The sequence below is a fragment of the Chiloscyllium plagiosum genome, chromosome 5 (genome assembly GCF_004010195.1).
Source record: "Chiloscyllium plagiosum isolate BGI_BamShark_2017 chromosome 5, ASM401019v2, whole genome shotgun sequence".
In the NCBI taxonomy this organism is placed as follows: Eukaryota; Metazoa; Chordata; class Chondrichthyes; order Orectolobiformes; family Hemiscylliidae; genus Chiloscyllium; species Chiloscyllium plagiosum.
Window position 1 is genome coordinate 66,906,237 of NC_057714.1, and position 17,470 is coordinate 66,923,706.

At 42.7% G+C, this 17,470-nt stretch overlaps 1 protein-coding gene across 1 annotated transcript in view; it reads right to left on the reverse strand.

The window, feature by feature from the left end:
* Positions 1-1,211, reverse strand: part of LOC122549953 (tomoregulin-1-like) — a 226,681-nt gene extending 225,470 nt beyond the window's left edge. The window contains exon 1 of the mRNA XM_043690236.1: positions 515-1,211. Coding sequence (XP_043546171.1) covers positions 515-686 — 172 coding nt within the window. The 5' untranslated portion in view covers positions 687-1,211. The remainder of the gene's footprint in view (positions 1-514) is intronic.
* Positions 1,212-17,470: the final 16,259 nt, after the last annotated feature.

Sequence of the window (17,470 nt, forward strand, 5' to 3'; positions counted from 1 at the left end):
GAGTGATGGAGCTGTGGGGGAGGAGGGGTGATGGTTGTGGGGGAGGGGGTGATGGAGCTGTGGGACAGCGATGGGTCTGTGGGACAGTGATGGGCTGTGGCAGAGGGGGTGATGGAGCTGTGGGACAGTGATGGGGCTGTGGGAGAGGGGGTGTTGGGCACGGATGGGGCTGTGGGTGTACAGAATTGGGGAGTGAGGGTGTTCTCCATGTCGTCTTCATGCACCTGCTCCCCGCCGCTGCCACATCTCTCCGTGGAGCATACTAATGGAGTTGGGCAATATCAAAGTGTCCAAGTGCTCCATCCAATCTGTCACATTTTCCCAGAACGTTGCTGTCTACAACTACAACCGTTCAACACACAAAGAAACAGCCGCAATGAGAAATAACAGATGCACACGTTTCAACTAATCCTCTTCCCCTTTGTTCTGGAGCTGTTTTACACACACACACAGACACACAGAGACAAGGCTCTGCCCGGACCGGGGTGGGGGTTATCCTTTGTTTGTGACCCACCTGAGCAGTTTGTTCCTTTGGCTTTGCCGCTTTGACACTCGGCGCTGGAGAGCGGGTTGGCGAGCAGGACCACGGGCAGGCGGCTCAGAGCGAAGACAGCGAGAAAGCAGAGGCACCGAGAGGCGGCCGAGAAGCGCAGGGGGCACGGGGAGGACCACAACCTCCCCACCATGACCACACCGAGAGGCGAACACCCGCGAGGGAACGGAGGGAGGGAGGCGGAGGGGAGAGAGAGAGAGGCTGGGAGGGAGGGGGCAGGCTGGCAGGCGGCTCCTCACTCACACGGGAAGACGCTGTCGTCCTTCCTGGAACATCACCCCCTCCTGCTGCTCCTCAGGCCGGTCATCCCCCTCTCTCTCTCTCTCTCTGACTGCTGCACAAAGCCAGTGGCAGCTTCTCTCTCTCTCTCTCTCCCTCCCTCCCCCACTCTGCCCCTTCCAAATCCTTGCACACAGCTTGTTCAGAGCCTCCCTCGATGAGAATAGTGAAGGTTCTGAATCAATGCGAGGAGTTGTTCGGTTGTTTTATTTCCTTTTCTCTCTCTCTCTCGCTGCCCGCCGCTGCTGCTCGCCGCCCGGGCGGGTTCTGATGGGAGGAGAGGTTGCAGGGGAAGGGGGTGGTGGTGTTGGAGGGGCGGGATGGGTGGAGGGTCTGGGGGTGGGAGTGAGCTACAGAAACAACAAAGAAGACGGCAGCAGCGGCTGGGGACACCGCGCACACATTACACAGAGATGGACAATCTGACAGCAGTCCACAACAATCCACACCAACCTCATCCTCCTGCTCGCCTTTCTGACTTATTTTGCCTTCTCTCAATCCACCTCCCCTCCCCTCCCCCCCACCCCATCCCGATTCGAGGGGTGACTGGAAATAACTCCAAAAATATGCTCGTTTTCCCGACTTTTGTTTTTATGGCTGACGCATAGTAAATGGAAATGAACTCTCCGATGAATTTGTATCCCTCCTTGCTGCAAACAAAACCCTGTGTTGTTGGAAACAATCAATCAGAGTTGAACCAGACGCAATATCTGGCTGCACCCGAACAAACTGTAAACAAGAGTGAGGGGAGGCTGCGGTACCGAACTCTATACCACCTTTATTCAGTACAATGTATAGAGACTTTGCTTAAAGGCAGCTTTACCAACTCTGCACTTCACTTCATAGGAATTAGGTGGCACGATGCAAAACGTGGTAATTTCAGTTTCCAAAGCATTGATGCAAAAAAATCCACACACAATAAAAACGATGTCTGAAAACACATTTGTGTACAGTACACAAATCTCCCCCCCCCCCCCCACCCATCCACATTTATGGTGCGTATTGCTGAGGATTTTAGTTATGGAATTTGATTTTCAAACACAGACATCAATCTTCCACTCCAGTTAGCTCCACGATGCTAAGATAAAGAAGACGAATGGATGGATATCAAACCGGCAGCTTCGAATAAAAAGTGCTAGGGATTTCTCCATAAAACGTTAGTAAGATATTTCTTAGACAATTCACAAGCAAATGTTGCTTATACATTATTAAATGACCTCATATCCCTGTTATCATGAAATGTTTCAACAGCAAGCTTTAATTTTGCATAAGAGACATTGATTCATTTCGAACAAATAACAACTGTTCGGTTTTCTGTAAATGAAGGAGCAGTAAATAGGCTCATCTCCTCAGGAAAACGAGGTGGAACTGAAGTGTTGAATGAACATGTTGGGATCTTTAGGCGGGGGGTGGGGGTCTCCTTTGTTGATCGGATCACTCTGTTTACTTAAATTGGTTATCATTCCGGATTCATGTTGTCCCGTCTCATTCAAAAATGATGGCACTCAAGCACAAAATGTCCCCGCGTGTTCTTTCCTCCTGTAAGGTTCCCTCCTCATTATGCGGGTTGAGCCAGTGATTGATGATCTACGATCTGTAGATCTGTGTGTCTTCAATCACTTTAGACGAGCGTGCTCAGCCTTTGAGACATCTCTTTGCCTCTCCCGTTTGTCTCAGGGAGAATAGGGCACACTGCCTGATGCAGCTCGGTCTCCGGATCCGGCTTTATTGTAGCCAAATCGCGAAGCTACATTGAAATTACTCAACAACAACGCCTAACTTGGCGTGAGAGGCATCCTCAAAGTTGCGATATGCGGAATCGGTATTTCAAAAACCGAAAATAATAAACATTACGACCAGAATAGACACCAGAAATTTAAAAAAAAACGATTTAACTGATTTCAAGTAACGCATGGCGAAGCAAAATAAGCCGTTTTGTATCAGGCATGCATGAAAGTAGAGGTCATATATGTTGGGGTAATATAGGGTAATATTGGTTCCTATAATAGTGTCCCGAAGTGCCGCACAGGTAAACCATAAATACCTGTTGAACCAGGAAAGAAATGGTGGAAGGACAGAACTTTATGACACGAGGGGAGCCCTTTAGTTCCCCGTTATCAGTTTCGAACAAAAACAGAAACTGCTGGGCTGGAGAAGCTCAGTAGGTCTGGCAATAGCTGTACAGAGAAAGTCAGAGTTAACATTTCGAGTTCGATATGACTTGTAACGAACTTTACTTCCATCAGTCTCAATTCTTTGCTCTAACAATCCAAAACTAATTGAATTGGACTAAATGGGTGATTGAGCGGTTTATATGCTATATGCTATCCAGTGCTGGTTGTAATAGAAAAAACAGACAGCAAAGAGGAAGAGGCAGAGCAAGGCAGCTGAAAATTCTGCCACCAACAATTAGACAAATTAAAGGAACTGTAGCAAAACAGAAATGGACGTTTGAAGAGAGGAGTTAGATCTGGTGGTGAATACTGTACAGGGATATAGCAGGTTGTAACATCATGGAAGGATTTAAAGAGGTAGATAAAGATTTTGAATGTGTGAATTGGGCGGGAGAACTATTGTGAGTCAGTATGGAATAGGATAGGGGATAGAAAGTCAGCAATGATAACATTTGAATAGTGTGGAGGTGAGACAGACATGTATATTTAGTGGCAGATAGGCTGACATAGAGGAATAACTAAACTAAAGCAACATATATAAGCAGAGTTATAAAAGGAGTTTGATACATTTCAAATTCACACAGGTACCTAAATGTAGAAAAACTTAACACTTAGAGTTAAATATGAATTTTATGATTCAGAAGATCAGTGATACTGCCAAAGGGAAGCTGTAGAATTATGTCAGATTGCAGAGTTTTGTTCGCTGAGTGGCCAATTAATTTTGAGTTAAATCTGTATGCTAATAAATATGATTAAATAGAAAATCCAAGTGTCAATGTTACCAACTCATGCTGACAGTGTGATGTACTCAGAATTTCCAACCATTCATTTTATGCACCAGTGTCTACAAATGGAAAGGATTTCTGTTGTGTCTTTGTGTAGCAATACTATAATCGCATACACAGTGACCAGAGGAACCCTTCCCAGGCAAAGTAATCATAGATTGCACGGAACAATTACATTTGTGAATTAGGCAATGTGTTGTTAGGATCTGGCATGGTGATAAAAACATATTTTGATGATAATTTTCAAAGGGAAAATGAATAAATGCTTGAACAGGAAATATCTTAAGAGTGACAGGGAAAATAATTTATTTGTAGCACAACAGGCTACCTATGGCATATGGATTGCAGCAGTTCAAGAAGGCAGCTGACTACCATCTTATTAAGGACAGCTGGGATGGGCAGTAAATGCTGTTCAAAATTGGAAGATCTGTCCCACAGCTTAATGAAGCAACAGTGTGCATATTCATACATACAGAATCCTACATTACAGAAATAGTAAAATACAGACACTACCATTATCATCCCTGGATTTATCCTGTTATTCCAGTAGGACAGTCCGATCAGAGGGGGAGAATAGTGGGATATTTTCAGAAGGGAGCTGTTGTGAGAAGCTGCAACATTTACTCTGAACCCAGGGAAATCTCATGATATTAGGTCAAACATGGGAAACCTCCATTTGCAAAACACACAGAAAGTGGAAAGGACACAGCAGGCAATGCTCAGTTAATACCACTACTGATCAGAATGGTCATGTCTTAAAGGATTGTTACATTACATTCAGTCTGCAACAAGTTGTGAGAACATCAATAAGAGGGAAAACCTACTTACATATGCAGGGGTAGGTCATTTAGCCCCTTTAAGGCTCAGTCATTCTGTTCAGTAGTGGTGCTACTGAGCACTGAAGTTCCCCCACCCTGATTGCATGCTGTGCCCTTACCATCCTCTGTGTTTGCTGGAAGTGGTGTTCAACATAGAGTACCATTCAGCTCCTCAGCTTGCCTTACCATTTGTTGAGATAATGGCTGATCTAATTGTAATCTCAAATGTACATTCACAACCTATCAAAACAATGTTTTATCCTTGTTTATCAAAAATCTATTTACCTCTATCTTAAAAATGTTCAAGGACCCTTCTTCCACCGTCTAATCAGGAAGAGAGATCCAAAGACACTTGACCCCTGAGGATAGAAAAACTCTCCTAATCTCTGTTTTAAATGGGTGACATCTAATTTTCAAACAGTGACTCCTAGAACTGGATTCTCCCATAATATACATCCACTATATATCAACTTGTACTCTGTGATACAAGCTTAAAAATGTGTTGCTGGAAAAGCGCAGCAGGTCAGGCAGTATCAAAGGAGAAGGAGAATCAACGTTTCGGGCATAAACCCTTCTTCGGGCTTATGCCCGAAACGCGATTCTCCTTCTCCTTTGATGCTGCCTGACCTGCTGTGCTTTTCCAGCAACACATTTTTAAGCTCTGATCCCCAGCATCTGCAATCCTCACTTTTTCCCTCTGTGATACAAACCTAGTCTGTACAATCTTTCCTCATAAATCAACTCATCCATTTCAGGTTTAGTCTAGTAAATCTTCTCTTAACTACAGCCAATGCATTTACATCCTTCCTTAAAGAGGTGAAGGCAATACAATGTACAGTACTGCAGATGCAGTCTTACCAGTGCCCTATTTACCTGAAGTACAGTTTCCATACCTTTTGTATTCAATTTCCTTCACATAAATTGTAACATTCTATCAGTTTTACTAATTACTTGCAGTACCTGTGATTCATTTACGAGATCACCCAGAACACTGCACCTAAGAGCTCTCATCATGGAGAGAAGATACTTTAAATTTTTTTCTTGTCAAAATGAATTCATCCTTACCAATGTATCTGTCCTTCCATAACAGTATAATTTGGAGTGACCATCATGTAGTAAGTCCTGTCTTCATATTGAAGATACCGTCCATCATTTTGTGTGGCACTACCACAATGCAAATGAGGACAGATGTTGATCAAAGCTAGCATCTCATAATTGCTTTCTGGAGTACTATGGGCAATAAAAAGTCACAGTAACCTTATGGTCTGATGTAGTCTCCCACTCAACAATTAGCATGAAGCCAGGAAATCAAACCTGGTTCATTAAAGTATGTAGGATGGCATGCCAAAAGCAGCACCAACCATAGCTACAAGTAAAGTGTCTAACTGGTGAAGCTACAACATAGAACTACTCGCATGTCAACCCATTGAAGCAGAATGCAATAGGCAGGTCTAAGCAGTTCCAGAACCAGTGGACCAAAGCCAAACTCTGCAGCCCTGCCACATTCTGTAGATAATACAACTTAATTCCCTTCAAAAACCCAGCATCATAGATGCCAGTCTTCAAGTAATTTGATTCACTCCATGCCATATTAAAAGTGGTTGAAGACATTAGATACTGCAAATTCCATAAATAGAACTGAAGACCTGTACTTCAGCATGAGTCACACCTCTAGTCACACTGTTTCAGTGCAGTGACAACACTTACATTTACCCAACAACATGGAAATTTGTCAGCTTTGTCCTGTTCACAAAAATCAGAGAAAGCCAAACTGCTGAATTACTATCCCATCATCTACTCTCGATGATCAACAAAGTGATGGAAGGGGCCATCAGTCAGGGGGAAATTGGGGAAAACTCACCACTGACTGGAGTCATACCTCACGCAAAGAAAGATGTGTTTGTGATTGTTGATGGTCAGTCACTTGATTGTCAGGACATGACTGCAGGAATTCTTCAATCCAGTGTCTTTGGCACATCACCTTCAGCTGCTTCATCAATTACCTTCCATACATCTTATAGTTAGAAATGGGAAAGTTTGCTGAAGTTTGCTTAATGTTCATCATGATCTGAGACCTCTCAAGTTCTAAACAGTTTTAGCTCATATGCAACAAGACCTATATAGTATTCAGACTCGGACTGACAAGTGACAACTGTTACGTGAAATTCATGCCAGGCAGTAACTATATTCAACTGGAAAGAATCTAACCATCACCCTTTGACATTGCTAATTGACAGAGCAGTGAACCTGCGCAGTTACTGCCTTTGCTGTTGAATTTATGTATCGCTGGACATTGGAGTGTGTCTGGGAAAATTAACAAAGAGTGAAATTCACAAATGATCTTGGAGAAACCTGTTTGGGAGAGGTCACAGCACAGAAATAGATAAGTGGATATTTTAAACGTGGCCTCACAATAAGTCTGCAGTAGTGAGTAGAGTGGGTTCTTTCTTGATTATATGTTTTACTGAGATTTGTCTCTTGATTAAACTTAAAATATAAGCCATAACTATTAATTTAACCTGGAGCAGTATTTTGAGGAGGAATAAGACAGTGCTATTTTCTGGGTCTGTAGATTAAAAGAAGCAAAGATGACCCTTAGTAGAATGATATGCTCTTCCTGTCGGATATGGGAGTTTAGGGAGAGCTTACATGTTACTGAGGATTATATCCGAATTAAATGCCGTTGGTTGTGAATTCTATCAGATCGAATGGATCGGTTGGAGAGACACTTAGAGGCAATGAGGAATTTACAAGAGCAAGGGAATGTGATGGAAGGGGGGGGGGGGGGAAGTCTCAGATACAGTCACATAGATGGGTTAAGTCCAGGAAAGGCAAGAGAGGTAGGCAGGTAGTGCAGGTGTCTTCTGTGGCTATCCGCACTTCAAACAAGTATGCTATTTTGGAAAATGTAGGAAGTGATGGATTCTCAGGGGAACATAGCATGAACAGCCAAGTTTCTGGCATTGAGACTGGCTCTAATGCAATAAAGGGTACGTTGGGTTCCCAAGAGATTAATTGTGTTAGGGGACTCATTAGTCCGAGGTACAGACAGACATTTCTGTGGCCAGCAGCAAAAAATCAGAATGGATGTGTTGTTTCCCTGGTGCCAGGATTAAGGATGTCTCACAGAGGGTGCAGAATGTTCTCAAGGGGGAGAGGGACCAGCAGGAAGTCATTGTACACATTGGAACCAATGACATAGGAAGGGAAAAGGTTGAGATTCTGAAGGGACATTACAGAGATTTTGGCAGGAATTTAAAAAGGAGGTCCTTGAGAGTACTTATATCAGGATTACTCCTGGTGTTATAAGCTAATGAGGACAGGAATAGGAGGATAGAGCAGATGAATACATGGCTGAGGAGCTGGTGTATGGGAGAAGTATTCGCATTTTTGGATCATTGAAATCTCTTCTGGTGTAGAAGTGACCTGTACAAGAAGAATAGATAGCACTTAAATTGAAAGGCGACTAATATACTGGCAGGGAGATTTGCTAGAGCTGCTCGGGAGGATTTCAACTAGTAAAGTGGGGGAGACGGTGGGGGGTGGGGAGGGGAGGTCCAGGGAGATAGTGAGGAAAGAGATAAAGCTGAGACTGGTACAGTTGAGAACAGAAGTGAGACAGACAGTCAGGGCAGGCAGGGACAAAACAGAGAACAAGGTGGACTGATAGATTAAACTGCATTTATTTCAATGCAAGGGGCCTATCAGGGAAGGCAGATGAACTCAGGGCATGGTTAGGAACATGGAACTGGGATATCATAGCAATTACAGAAACATGGTTCAGGGATGGACAGGACTGGCAGTTTAATGTTCCAGGATACAAATGCTACAGGAAGGACACAAAGAGAGGCAAGAGAGGAGGGGGAGTGGCATTTTTGATAAGGGATAGCATTACAGCTGTACTGAAGGAGGATATTCCCGGAAATATGCCCAGGGAAGTTATTTGGGTTTAACTGAGAAATAAGAAAGGGATGATCACCTTATTGGGATTGTATTATACAGTCCCTAACAGTCAGAGGGAAATTGAGAAACAAATTTGTAAGGAGAATTCAGTTATCTGGAAGAATACGGTGGTTACGGTAGGGGATTTTAACTTTCCAAACATAGACTGGGACTGCCATAGTTTTAAGGGTTTAGATAGAGCAGAATTTGCTAAGTGTGTACGAGAAAATTTTGTGATTCAGTGTGTGGATGTACCTACTAAAGAAGGTGCAAAACCTGACCTGCTCTTGGGAAATAAGGCAGGGCAGGTGACTGAGGTGTCTGTGGGGGCACTTTGAGGCCAAGGATCATAATTCTTTTAGTTTTAAAATAGTGATGGAAAAGGATAGACCAGATCCAAAAGTTGAAGTTCTAAATTGGAGGAAGGCCAATTTTGACGGTATTAGGCAAGAACTTTCAAAATCTGATTGGGGACAGATGTTCGCAGGTAAAGGGACAGCTGGAAAATGGGAAGCCTTCAGAAATAAGATAACGAGAATCCAGAGAAAGTATATTCCTGTCAGGGTGAAAGGAAAGGCTGGTAGGTATAGGAATGCTGGATGACTAAAGAAATTGAGGGTTTGGTTAAGGTATAGGCAGGGTGCATCGAGTGAATCCTTAGAAGAGTATTAAGAGAGAAATCAGGAAGGCAAAAGGGAGACATGAGATAGCTCTGGCAAATAGAGTTAAGGAGAATCCAAAGGATTTTTACGAATACAATAAGGACAAAAGGGTGACTAGGGAGAGAATAGGGCCCCTCAAATATGAGCAATGCGGCCTTTGTGTGGAGCTGCAGGAGATGGAGAGATACTAAACGAGTATTTTGCATCAGTATTTACAGTGGAAAAGGACATAGAAGTTATAGAATGGAGGGAAATAGATGGTGACATCTTGAAAAATGTCAATATTATAGAGGAGGAAATGCTGGATGTCTTGAAACGCATAAAAGTGGATAAGTCCCCAGGACCTGATCAGGTGTACCCGAGAACTCTGTGGGAAGCTAGAGAAGTGATTGCTGGGCCTCTTGCTGAGATATTTGTATCATCGATAGTCACAGGTGAGGTGCAGGAAGACTGAGGTTGGTTAACATGATGCCACTGTTTAAGAAAGATAGTAAGGACAAGCCAGGGGTCTATAGATCAGTGAGCCTGATGTTGGTGGTGGGCAAGCTGTTGGAAGGAATCCTGAGGGATAGGATGTACATGTATTTGGAAAGGCAAGGACTGATTAGGGATAGTCAACATGGTTTTGTGCATGGGAAATCATGTCTCACAAACTTGATTGAGTTTTTTGAAGAAGTAACAAAGAGGATTGATGAGGGCAGAGTGGTAGATGTGATCTATATGGACTTCAGTAAGGCGTAGACAAGGTTCCCCATGAAAGAGCGGTTAACAAGGTTAGAGCTCACGGAATACAGGGAGAACTAGCCATTTGGATACAGAACTGGCTCAAAGGGAGAAGACAGAGGGTAGTGGTGGAGGGTTGTTTGTCAGAGTGGAGGCCTGTGACCAGTGGAGTGCCACAAGGATCAGTGCTGGATCTACTTTTCATCATTATAAATGATTTGGATGTGAGCTTAAAAGGTATAGTTAGTAGGTTTGCAGATGACACCAAAATTGGAGGTGTAGTGGACACCTCAGATTACAACAGGATCTTGATCAATGAGTTTTGAGAAGATTTGTAGCTCAGGTTGAGTTTCTGGATGTAGGTTTGCTCACTGAACAGGAAGGCTCATTTCCAGACGTTTTGTCACCCTACTGGGTAACATCTTCAGTGGGCCTCCGGGCGAAGCACTGTTGATAATTCCTGCTTTCTATTTATATGTTTGGGTTTCTTTGGGTTGGTGACATTATTTCCTGTGGTGACATCATTCCCCTTGTGATGTATTTCCTGTTCTTTTTCTCAGGGGATGGTAGATGGGATCCAAGTCAATGTGTTTGTTGATAGAATTCCAGTTGGAATGCCATGCTTCTAGGAATTCTCGTGCGTGTCTCTGTTTGGCTTGTCCTAGGATGGATGTGTTGTCCCAGTCGAAGTAGTGTCCTTCCTCCTCTGTATGTAAGGATACTAATGGAGAGAGGGTAATGTCATTTTGTGGCTAGTTGATGTTCATGTGTCCTGGTGGCAAGTTTTCTGCCTGTTTGTCCAATGTAGTGCTTGCTACAGTTCTTGCATGGTATTTTGTAAATGACATTAGATTTGCTTATTGTCTGTATAGGGTCTTTCAAGTTCATTAGCTGCTGTTTTAGTATGTTGATGGGTTTGTGGGCTACCATGATGCCAATGGGTCTGAGTAGACTGGCAGTCATTTCTGAAATGTCTTTGGTGTAGGGGAGAGTGGCTAGGGTTTCTGGACACGTTTTGTTTGCTTGTTGCTGAGAAACCTGAGAACTCTGTTCATTGGCTCAACATGCTGAGTATTACAATTAACCAGAAACTGAACAGGACCAGTCACATAAATACTATGGCTACAAGAGCAGGTCAGAGGCTACAAATCTGTGCTGAGTAACATACCTCCTGTCTCCCCAGTGCCTGTCCTCAATGTAGAAATCAGGAATGTTATTAATTATTTTCCATTTGCCTGGATAGATGATAGAGCTCCAACAGTATTCAAGAAGCTTTACATGATTCAAACAAAATAGTCCCCTTCGCAGAATCACAAGATTATTATTGTGCAGAAGGTGAACAATTTGGCTGGTGTCTGTTACAGCTATCTGAGCATTTTAATTTAATGCCAATCACCTGCTTTTCCTACATGAACCTACACATTATTTCTGCTTAGAGCTTCATTTAATGCCCCCATCACACTGGCAGGAAGTGCTCTGGACCCTGTCTATTTTTTACCTGCAAACATTTGTTCGCACCTTGCATTTGCTTCTTTTGCAAATCAAAGTCTTTTAAAACATTTCTCTCTGGTTCTTGATTCTTTTATGACTGAGGACAGTTTTTCCTAATCTACTCTGTCCAAAACTCTCAAGAATTTGCGAACTTCCATCAGTTTTTCTCTGTTTTCTTGTCCTTTCCAAGGATAATAAATTCTCCAATCTTTCCTCATAACTGAAATGTCACACCCATCGGCCATTCTCATAAATCTTTTCGATGCTCTCTCCAATGCATTCACATCCTTCTTATACTATGATTCCCAAAATCATACATAATACCCAGTTGAAGTTTAATTGGTGTTTCACTCTGCTCTTGTAGTCTCTACCCCTATTAATGATGTCTAGAATATTATATGCTTCATTAACAACTCTCCATTTCTGTCCTGCTACTTTTAATGATTTACATATATATTCATCAGGTCTTTCTGCTCCTGAAAACCCTTTAGAATATGACACTTTATTTAATGTTGACTTTCCATGTTCTTTCTACCAAAGTGCATCACCTCACCCTGATCTGAATTGAACTTCATCTGCTACTTATCCACCCACTCTAGCAATGTGTTGAAGCTCTTTTGAAGTTATGCACTGGCCTTACAGTTGACCATTGTCTCAAGGTTTTTGTCATCTGCAAACTGTGAATTTGTCACCTGTATATCAAGACCAAAATCATATCAGGAAAGGTGAGGGTCCCAATACCGACCCCTGAGGATCTCCACTATAAATCTTCTACCAGCTTGAAAAATACCTATTAACTATTACTCTGTTTTCTACTCTTCAGCCAGTTTTGGAAAATGGCCAGTAATTGCTGGACCCATTTCCTACGACCTTTTTTGAATAAGAGCTGCAATTCCCTGTCTCGGTAACATTTTCAATTCCAGGGAAGATTAAAAGATTATCGTTCATGCACCTGCAATTTCCAATCTCACTTTCTTCAATTTCCTTAGATACATCTCATACAGCCCTGGTGCTTTTTCCACTTTTAAGAATCAATAGCTTATCCAATACTTCTTCCATTTCAGTTTTATGATTTTTTAGTGACAAAGTTTCATTTTTAGGACAACACCTGCCTCATAGATCGCGGATGCAAAGTGTTCACTTCTCACCTCAGCCATGCCTCTTGCTTCCAAGTGTGGCCTTAGGTCCCTAATTGGCCCTACTGCCCTTTCACCACCCTTTTAACTACTGACATGCTTATAGAATACTTGGAGTTTTCCCTTTATTTTGGCTGTCAATTTTATTCATAACCCCTCTTTGCTTCTTGTATTTACTTTTTTATCCTCCTTCTGAACTTTCTATATTCGGCTTTGTTTCTCATTGTATTTACTACCTGACACCTGTTAGAAGCACACTTTCTCTTCTTTAATTTAATGTATATCTCCTTTACCATCCAGAAAGCTCTGGATTATTTTTTGTCCTAGATTTCTCATTTGAGAGAATATAATTTGATTGTGCTCATCAAATTGTGCTCTTTGGAGGTAATCCTCTCTTGTTCCTGCTAACTATTGGTTCCATTCTATTTAGCTCAGCTCTGTTGAGCCCGTTGAGGTTGGATCTCCATCAGTTGACTATTATGGAGAGACCAATGTCTTTCCTACTGCCGGCTTTGTGCCTGATCAGATCACTGTACCCTAAATATTCTCTCACTGTTCCTTGATCTACTTGGCTGACTTCATTCCCATGAATCAGGTCGAGTAGAAACTCCTGTCTTGTTGGGCTGGGCATGAACTGCTGCAGGAAATTCTCCTGAAAACAATCTGGGAACACTCCCTGCCCCTGATACTAATCTATCCCAGTTGAATACAGGTAATTAAAGTCCCCTATAGAACTGGTCTATGATATTTGCACTACTGAGTCATTTCCTTGTACATTTGGATCTCTGGTCTGTAGGTTATTGCACCCAGAAATGTACTTGTACCCTTCTTATTCCTTCACTCTAGCCAAATCAATTCTGTCCTAAAACTATCTGAAACAATGTCTTCCTCCTGTACTGCAATGTCTTTAATGAATCATTGACCCCTTCACCTTTTTCTCTTTCCTACCTTTTCTGAATACCTTATAGTCAGAATATTTAACACCTGTTTTCTTTCTTAAACCAGGTCTCTATTATCACCACAGCATCATTATTCACAGGACAACTTGCGCCTATAATTCATTATTTTTTTCCCTTACTCTGACTCCACCTGCTAAAATACTCCTCTCAATGATGGTGCTAACTGTAACTTCCAGCATTTCCCACATCCCTGTTCAGTGAGCTTCAACCTTCCCCAACAACACTAGCAAAATACTTAATGGAACTCACTTCTGGCTCTCTTCAATTGCAACACATTCAGCTTGTACAGCCGCCATTCTCCCTAAAGCACTGTAAATTGCTAGGCCTATTTTACTGGTGTCCCAGGAATCTAAAGCTCTCCTTCCTGCACTATGTTTCAAGTCACACATTCACTTGCCTTATGCTCCCATCTCTGTATTCACTTGTATGTGGTACGTAACTACCTGGGAGAATGCCTGCTTACTAATTTCCTAATTCCATAAATTCTGATTGCAGCCCCACATCCCTCTTTCTCCCATGTTGTTAATATCAATCTGGACCAGGGCAATAGACTGTTCCTCCTCCCCCCAGAAGAATGCCGTGCAGCTTTTCTGTGACATGCTTGAGCCTAGAATCAGTGAGTCAACATATCAACCTGGAGTCACACTGATATCTATAGAAACACCTTTCAGCTCCTTTAACTAAACAATCCCCTCTCAATACTGCCTTTCCACTCATTTTCCTTTACTCCTGTACAGGTGGGACAGTCATGGTACCATAAGCTTGGATCTTGCTACATTCCACCAGGGATCCATTGGCCACACCAATATCCAAATCAGAAGATCAGTTACTGAGTGGGATCTCTGAGGGGTCCTGCATTACCTGCCTGTTCTCTCTTGGGCTGTGAGGTGATCACTCATTCCCTATCTCCCAGTTTACTCCTCACTTGTGTTGTTGTGTCCTCCTTTCTGAACATGCTATCTAAGTCGTTGCAGATGCACCTCAAGCACATTGTGAACACTGAAACCTGGAACTCAAACTCATGTCATCCTTGACACTTTCTGCACATGGGCTCATCTGGGACACGAGAAGAATCTAGAAGAAGAATCTAGAGAAGAATCCTGCATCCAGAAGTTCTTCCTTTTCCTTTGAGAGTTTAATAATGAATAGTTCCCAAAATTGGTGGAGTTGAAGCACATTTTCTCAGACAGCAGCTGCTCAACAACCAATCAACTCATGGCTTTCCTGTGACTACTCTTAAATATTTCTTCTCCTCTGCAGGCTATTCTATCTGGTGTATGCTCTCTCTCTCTCTCTCTCTCTGCCTCCCTCCACCCTCTCCACCTGTCGCTTACCCCCTCACTTGTCTCTCTCTGCTTCTCTTTCCCTCCCTCACAAACTCTCTCTCTCACTGCCTTCTCACTGTTTTAACTGGTGTCAACTCTCCATCTACCTGTTTCCATCCCTCCCCTCCCCCAACCGCTACCTTCTCCCTCACTGTTTTTTCTGGTGTGTGCTGTCCCTCTCCCTCTTCTCTCTCTTACTCTGTTTTATTTAATGTCTGCTTTCTCTCTCTTACTCTCACATTGTTTTATGTGTGTCTGCTCTCCCTCTCTCACTCTCTCTCCTCTCTCTCACATTACTTTATCCAGTGTCTACTCTCTTTCACACACTGTTTTATATGGTGTCTGCTTTTTCGCTCTCTGTTTTATCCAGAGTCTGTTTTCTCTTTCCTCTCTCATCAAAAACAGAAAGCTTATTTTTGAAGGGGCTTGACTTCCTTGCTTGCACTATACAAGAAAACTGACAGAGGATATTAAATGCATCAATGCTCTGTGACCCTATCACCCACATCACCTGCCCCTACTAATATTCAAAAGAACTTGCAATAAAGCATAGATAGAAATAAAACAACACCTATTTAAAAGGTACCCTTAACATAGCAAAATATCCCAGAGCTTGCAAAGGCGCTATCAAAAGAATTGGGCTAAAATTGATGATCAATGATTAGAGAAGGCGAAAAGTTGGTCAAAAAAGTCAGCTTTAATGAGGTTCTCAGAGATGTTGAGTAATGTGGGTTCAAGGTGGCATTTCTAAAACCTGAGGCTTAGCTAGCTGATGGTAAGCTGCCGATGAATGGGATAAGTGGGGGAGAGTTATGCTATGGCCCAGATCCGGAGAAACGGAGAGCCTTAGGGTATAGGACTAGAAAAGATTGTGGAGATAGAGAGGGCAAAGTATGAAAGGATTCAAGCCTATGACCAGAAATTTAAATTTAACCTACTGTATTCAAGAACTTCAATTCAATAAGGATCTTTGACAACACAAGTAACGCATGTGAGTGACAGAGTATAGAGAATTTAAATTTATGCACGTTGGAGTATGAGCAGCTAACTGGCAATATTGTAGTTACTTAAGTCTAAAGGTGACAAAGGCCTGGGTGAAGGTTTCAATAACAGATTGAAGGTCTGGAGACACAAAGTGTTAGTCATTGGAATGGAAAGAATTTGGGATTGGAAGCTCAGCCAGGAATCAAGCAGGATACGACAGATGTGAAGATTAAAAAATACTCGCATTTTATTGAATATATTGGGCCTCAACTGGAAACCTGGATAGAAATAAGCATGCAGAATTAGAGAAGGTCCAAAAATGGTATCAGGCACTGCAGTACATAACGGCCATTTTTCCTGATGTGAGCAGCGTGGAAACATTGTGCTGCCTACAGATTTATACAATCATTGCATACAGTCAGTGTTAAACATGCTGCTGAGTGACTGCATACCTCAGCAGGCAGCCCAAGAATATGTAAAGCAAGCACCACTTCAATCAATCCCGATTTAAAGTCTCTTAAAGGGGAGGTGCATTTTAGCTCAAGCAGAATTTGGAACTGATTGCAGATGACAGTGTCAGCAAGAAAGCTGCTGAATTGGCGGCCCAATACATGTGTTGCATAATGATTCACACATGTATTGGGACATAATTTTACACCACAAGCTCAAGCAGAATTTGGAACTGATTGCAGATGACAGTGTCAGCAAGAAAGCTGCTGAATTGGCTGCAATAGGGCAAAGGACATGCTCCTAACTGACATTAGTTCAGATACTTCGGTGCAGGCAATGGACAGCAATGGGGGTCTTCCATCTCCCTTCAACTAATCGTTAAAATCATGGCCAGCAATGGAGGTGCAACAATCAAAGTTCACAGTATCCTCAAACCTAAATCGATTTCTCATATCCTACTTCTTCCTCATTCCATAATCTTTTCTGCTTTACAAAATATGGATGGTGCACTGTTAGGAGCTTTCAGAACTGGCACATTTTATGATGATGTCATGGAACTGCTTCCCACTGGGCATAAATGGCATTGGTTGCCGTTCCTTCCTGTTGCAATATTTATGCCCAACTGTGTGTAGTTAAAAAAGGACATTAACTCGCACGCTGAGCTCCAAAAAACCATGCTGGCTGGTTAAGTAGTGCATGTCCTAACACTTGTTTTAAAGTGGCATCTGGAATAGCTGGCATCAGGTGGGTGGCATGATGGTTCAGCAGTTAGCACTGCTGTCTCACAGTGCCAGGGACCTTGGTTCAGTTCCTTGAATGACTGTCTGTGTGGAGTTTGCACATTCTCCCTGCGTCTGTGTAGGTTTCCTCCTGGTGCTCCGGTTTCCTCCCATAGTCCAAAGATGTGCAGGTTAGGTAGACTGACCATGTTAAATTGCCCATAGTGTCCAGGGATGTGACGGTTAGGTGGATTAGCCATGGGAAATGCAGGAAGTGGGTCTGGATGGGATGCTGTTCGATGAGTCATTGTGGACTTGATCGGCCAAATGGTCTGCTTCTACACTGTAAGGATCCGATGATTCTTGGTGAGAAGATCCACATGTCATGGAGGCCATTTTGCAGCATTGTGCAACACTTGAAAAATCCATATGTTGTAGAGCTGAAGTTTGAGACAATACATGACCAGGCT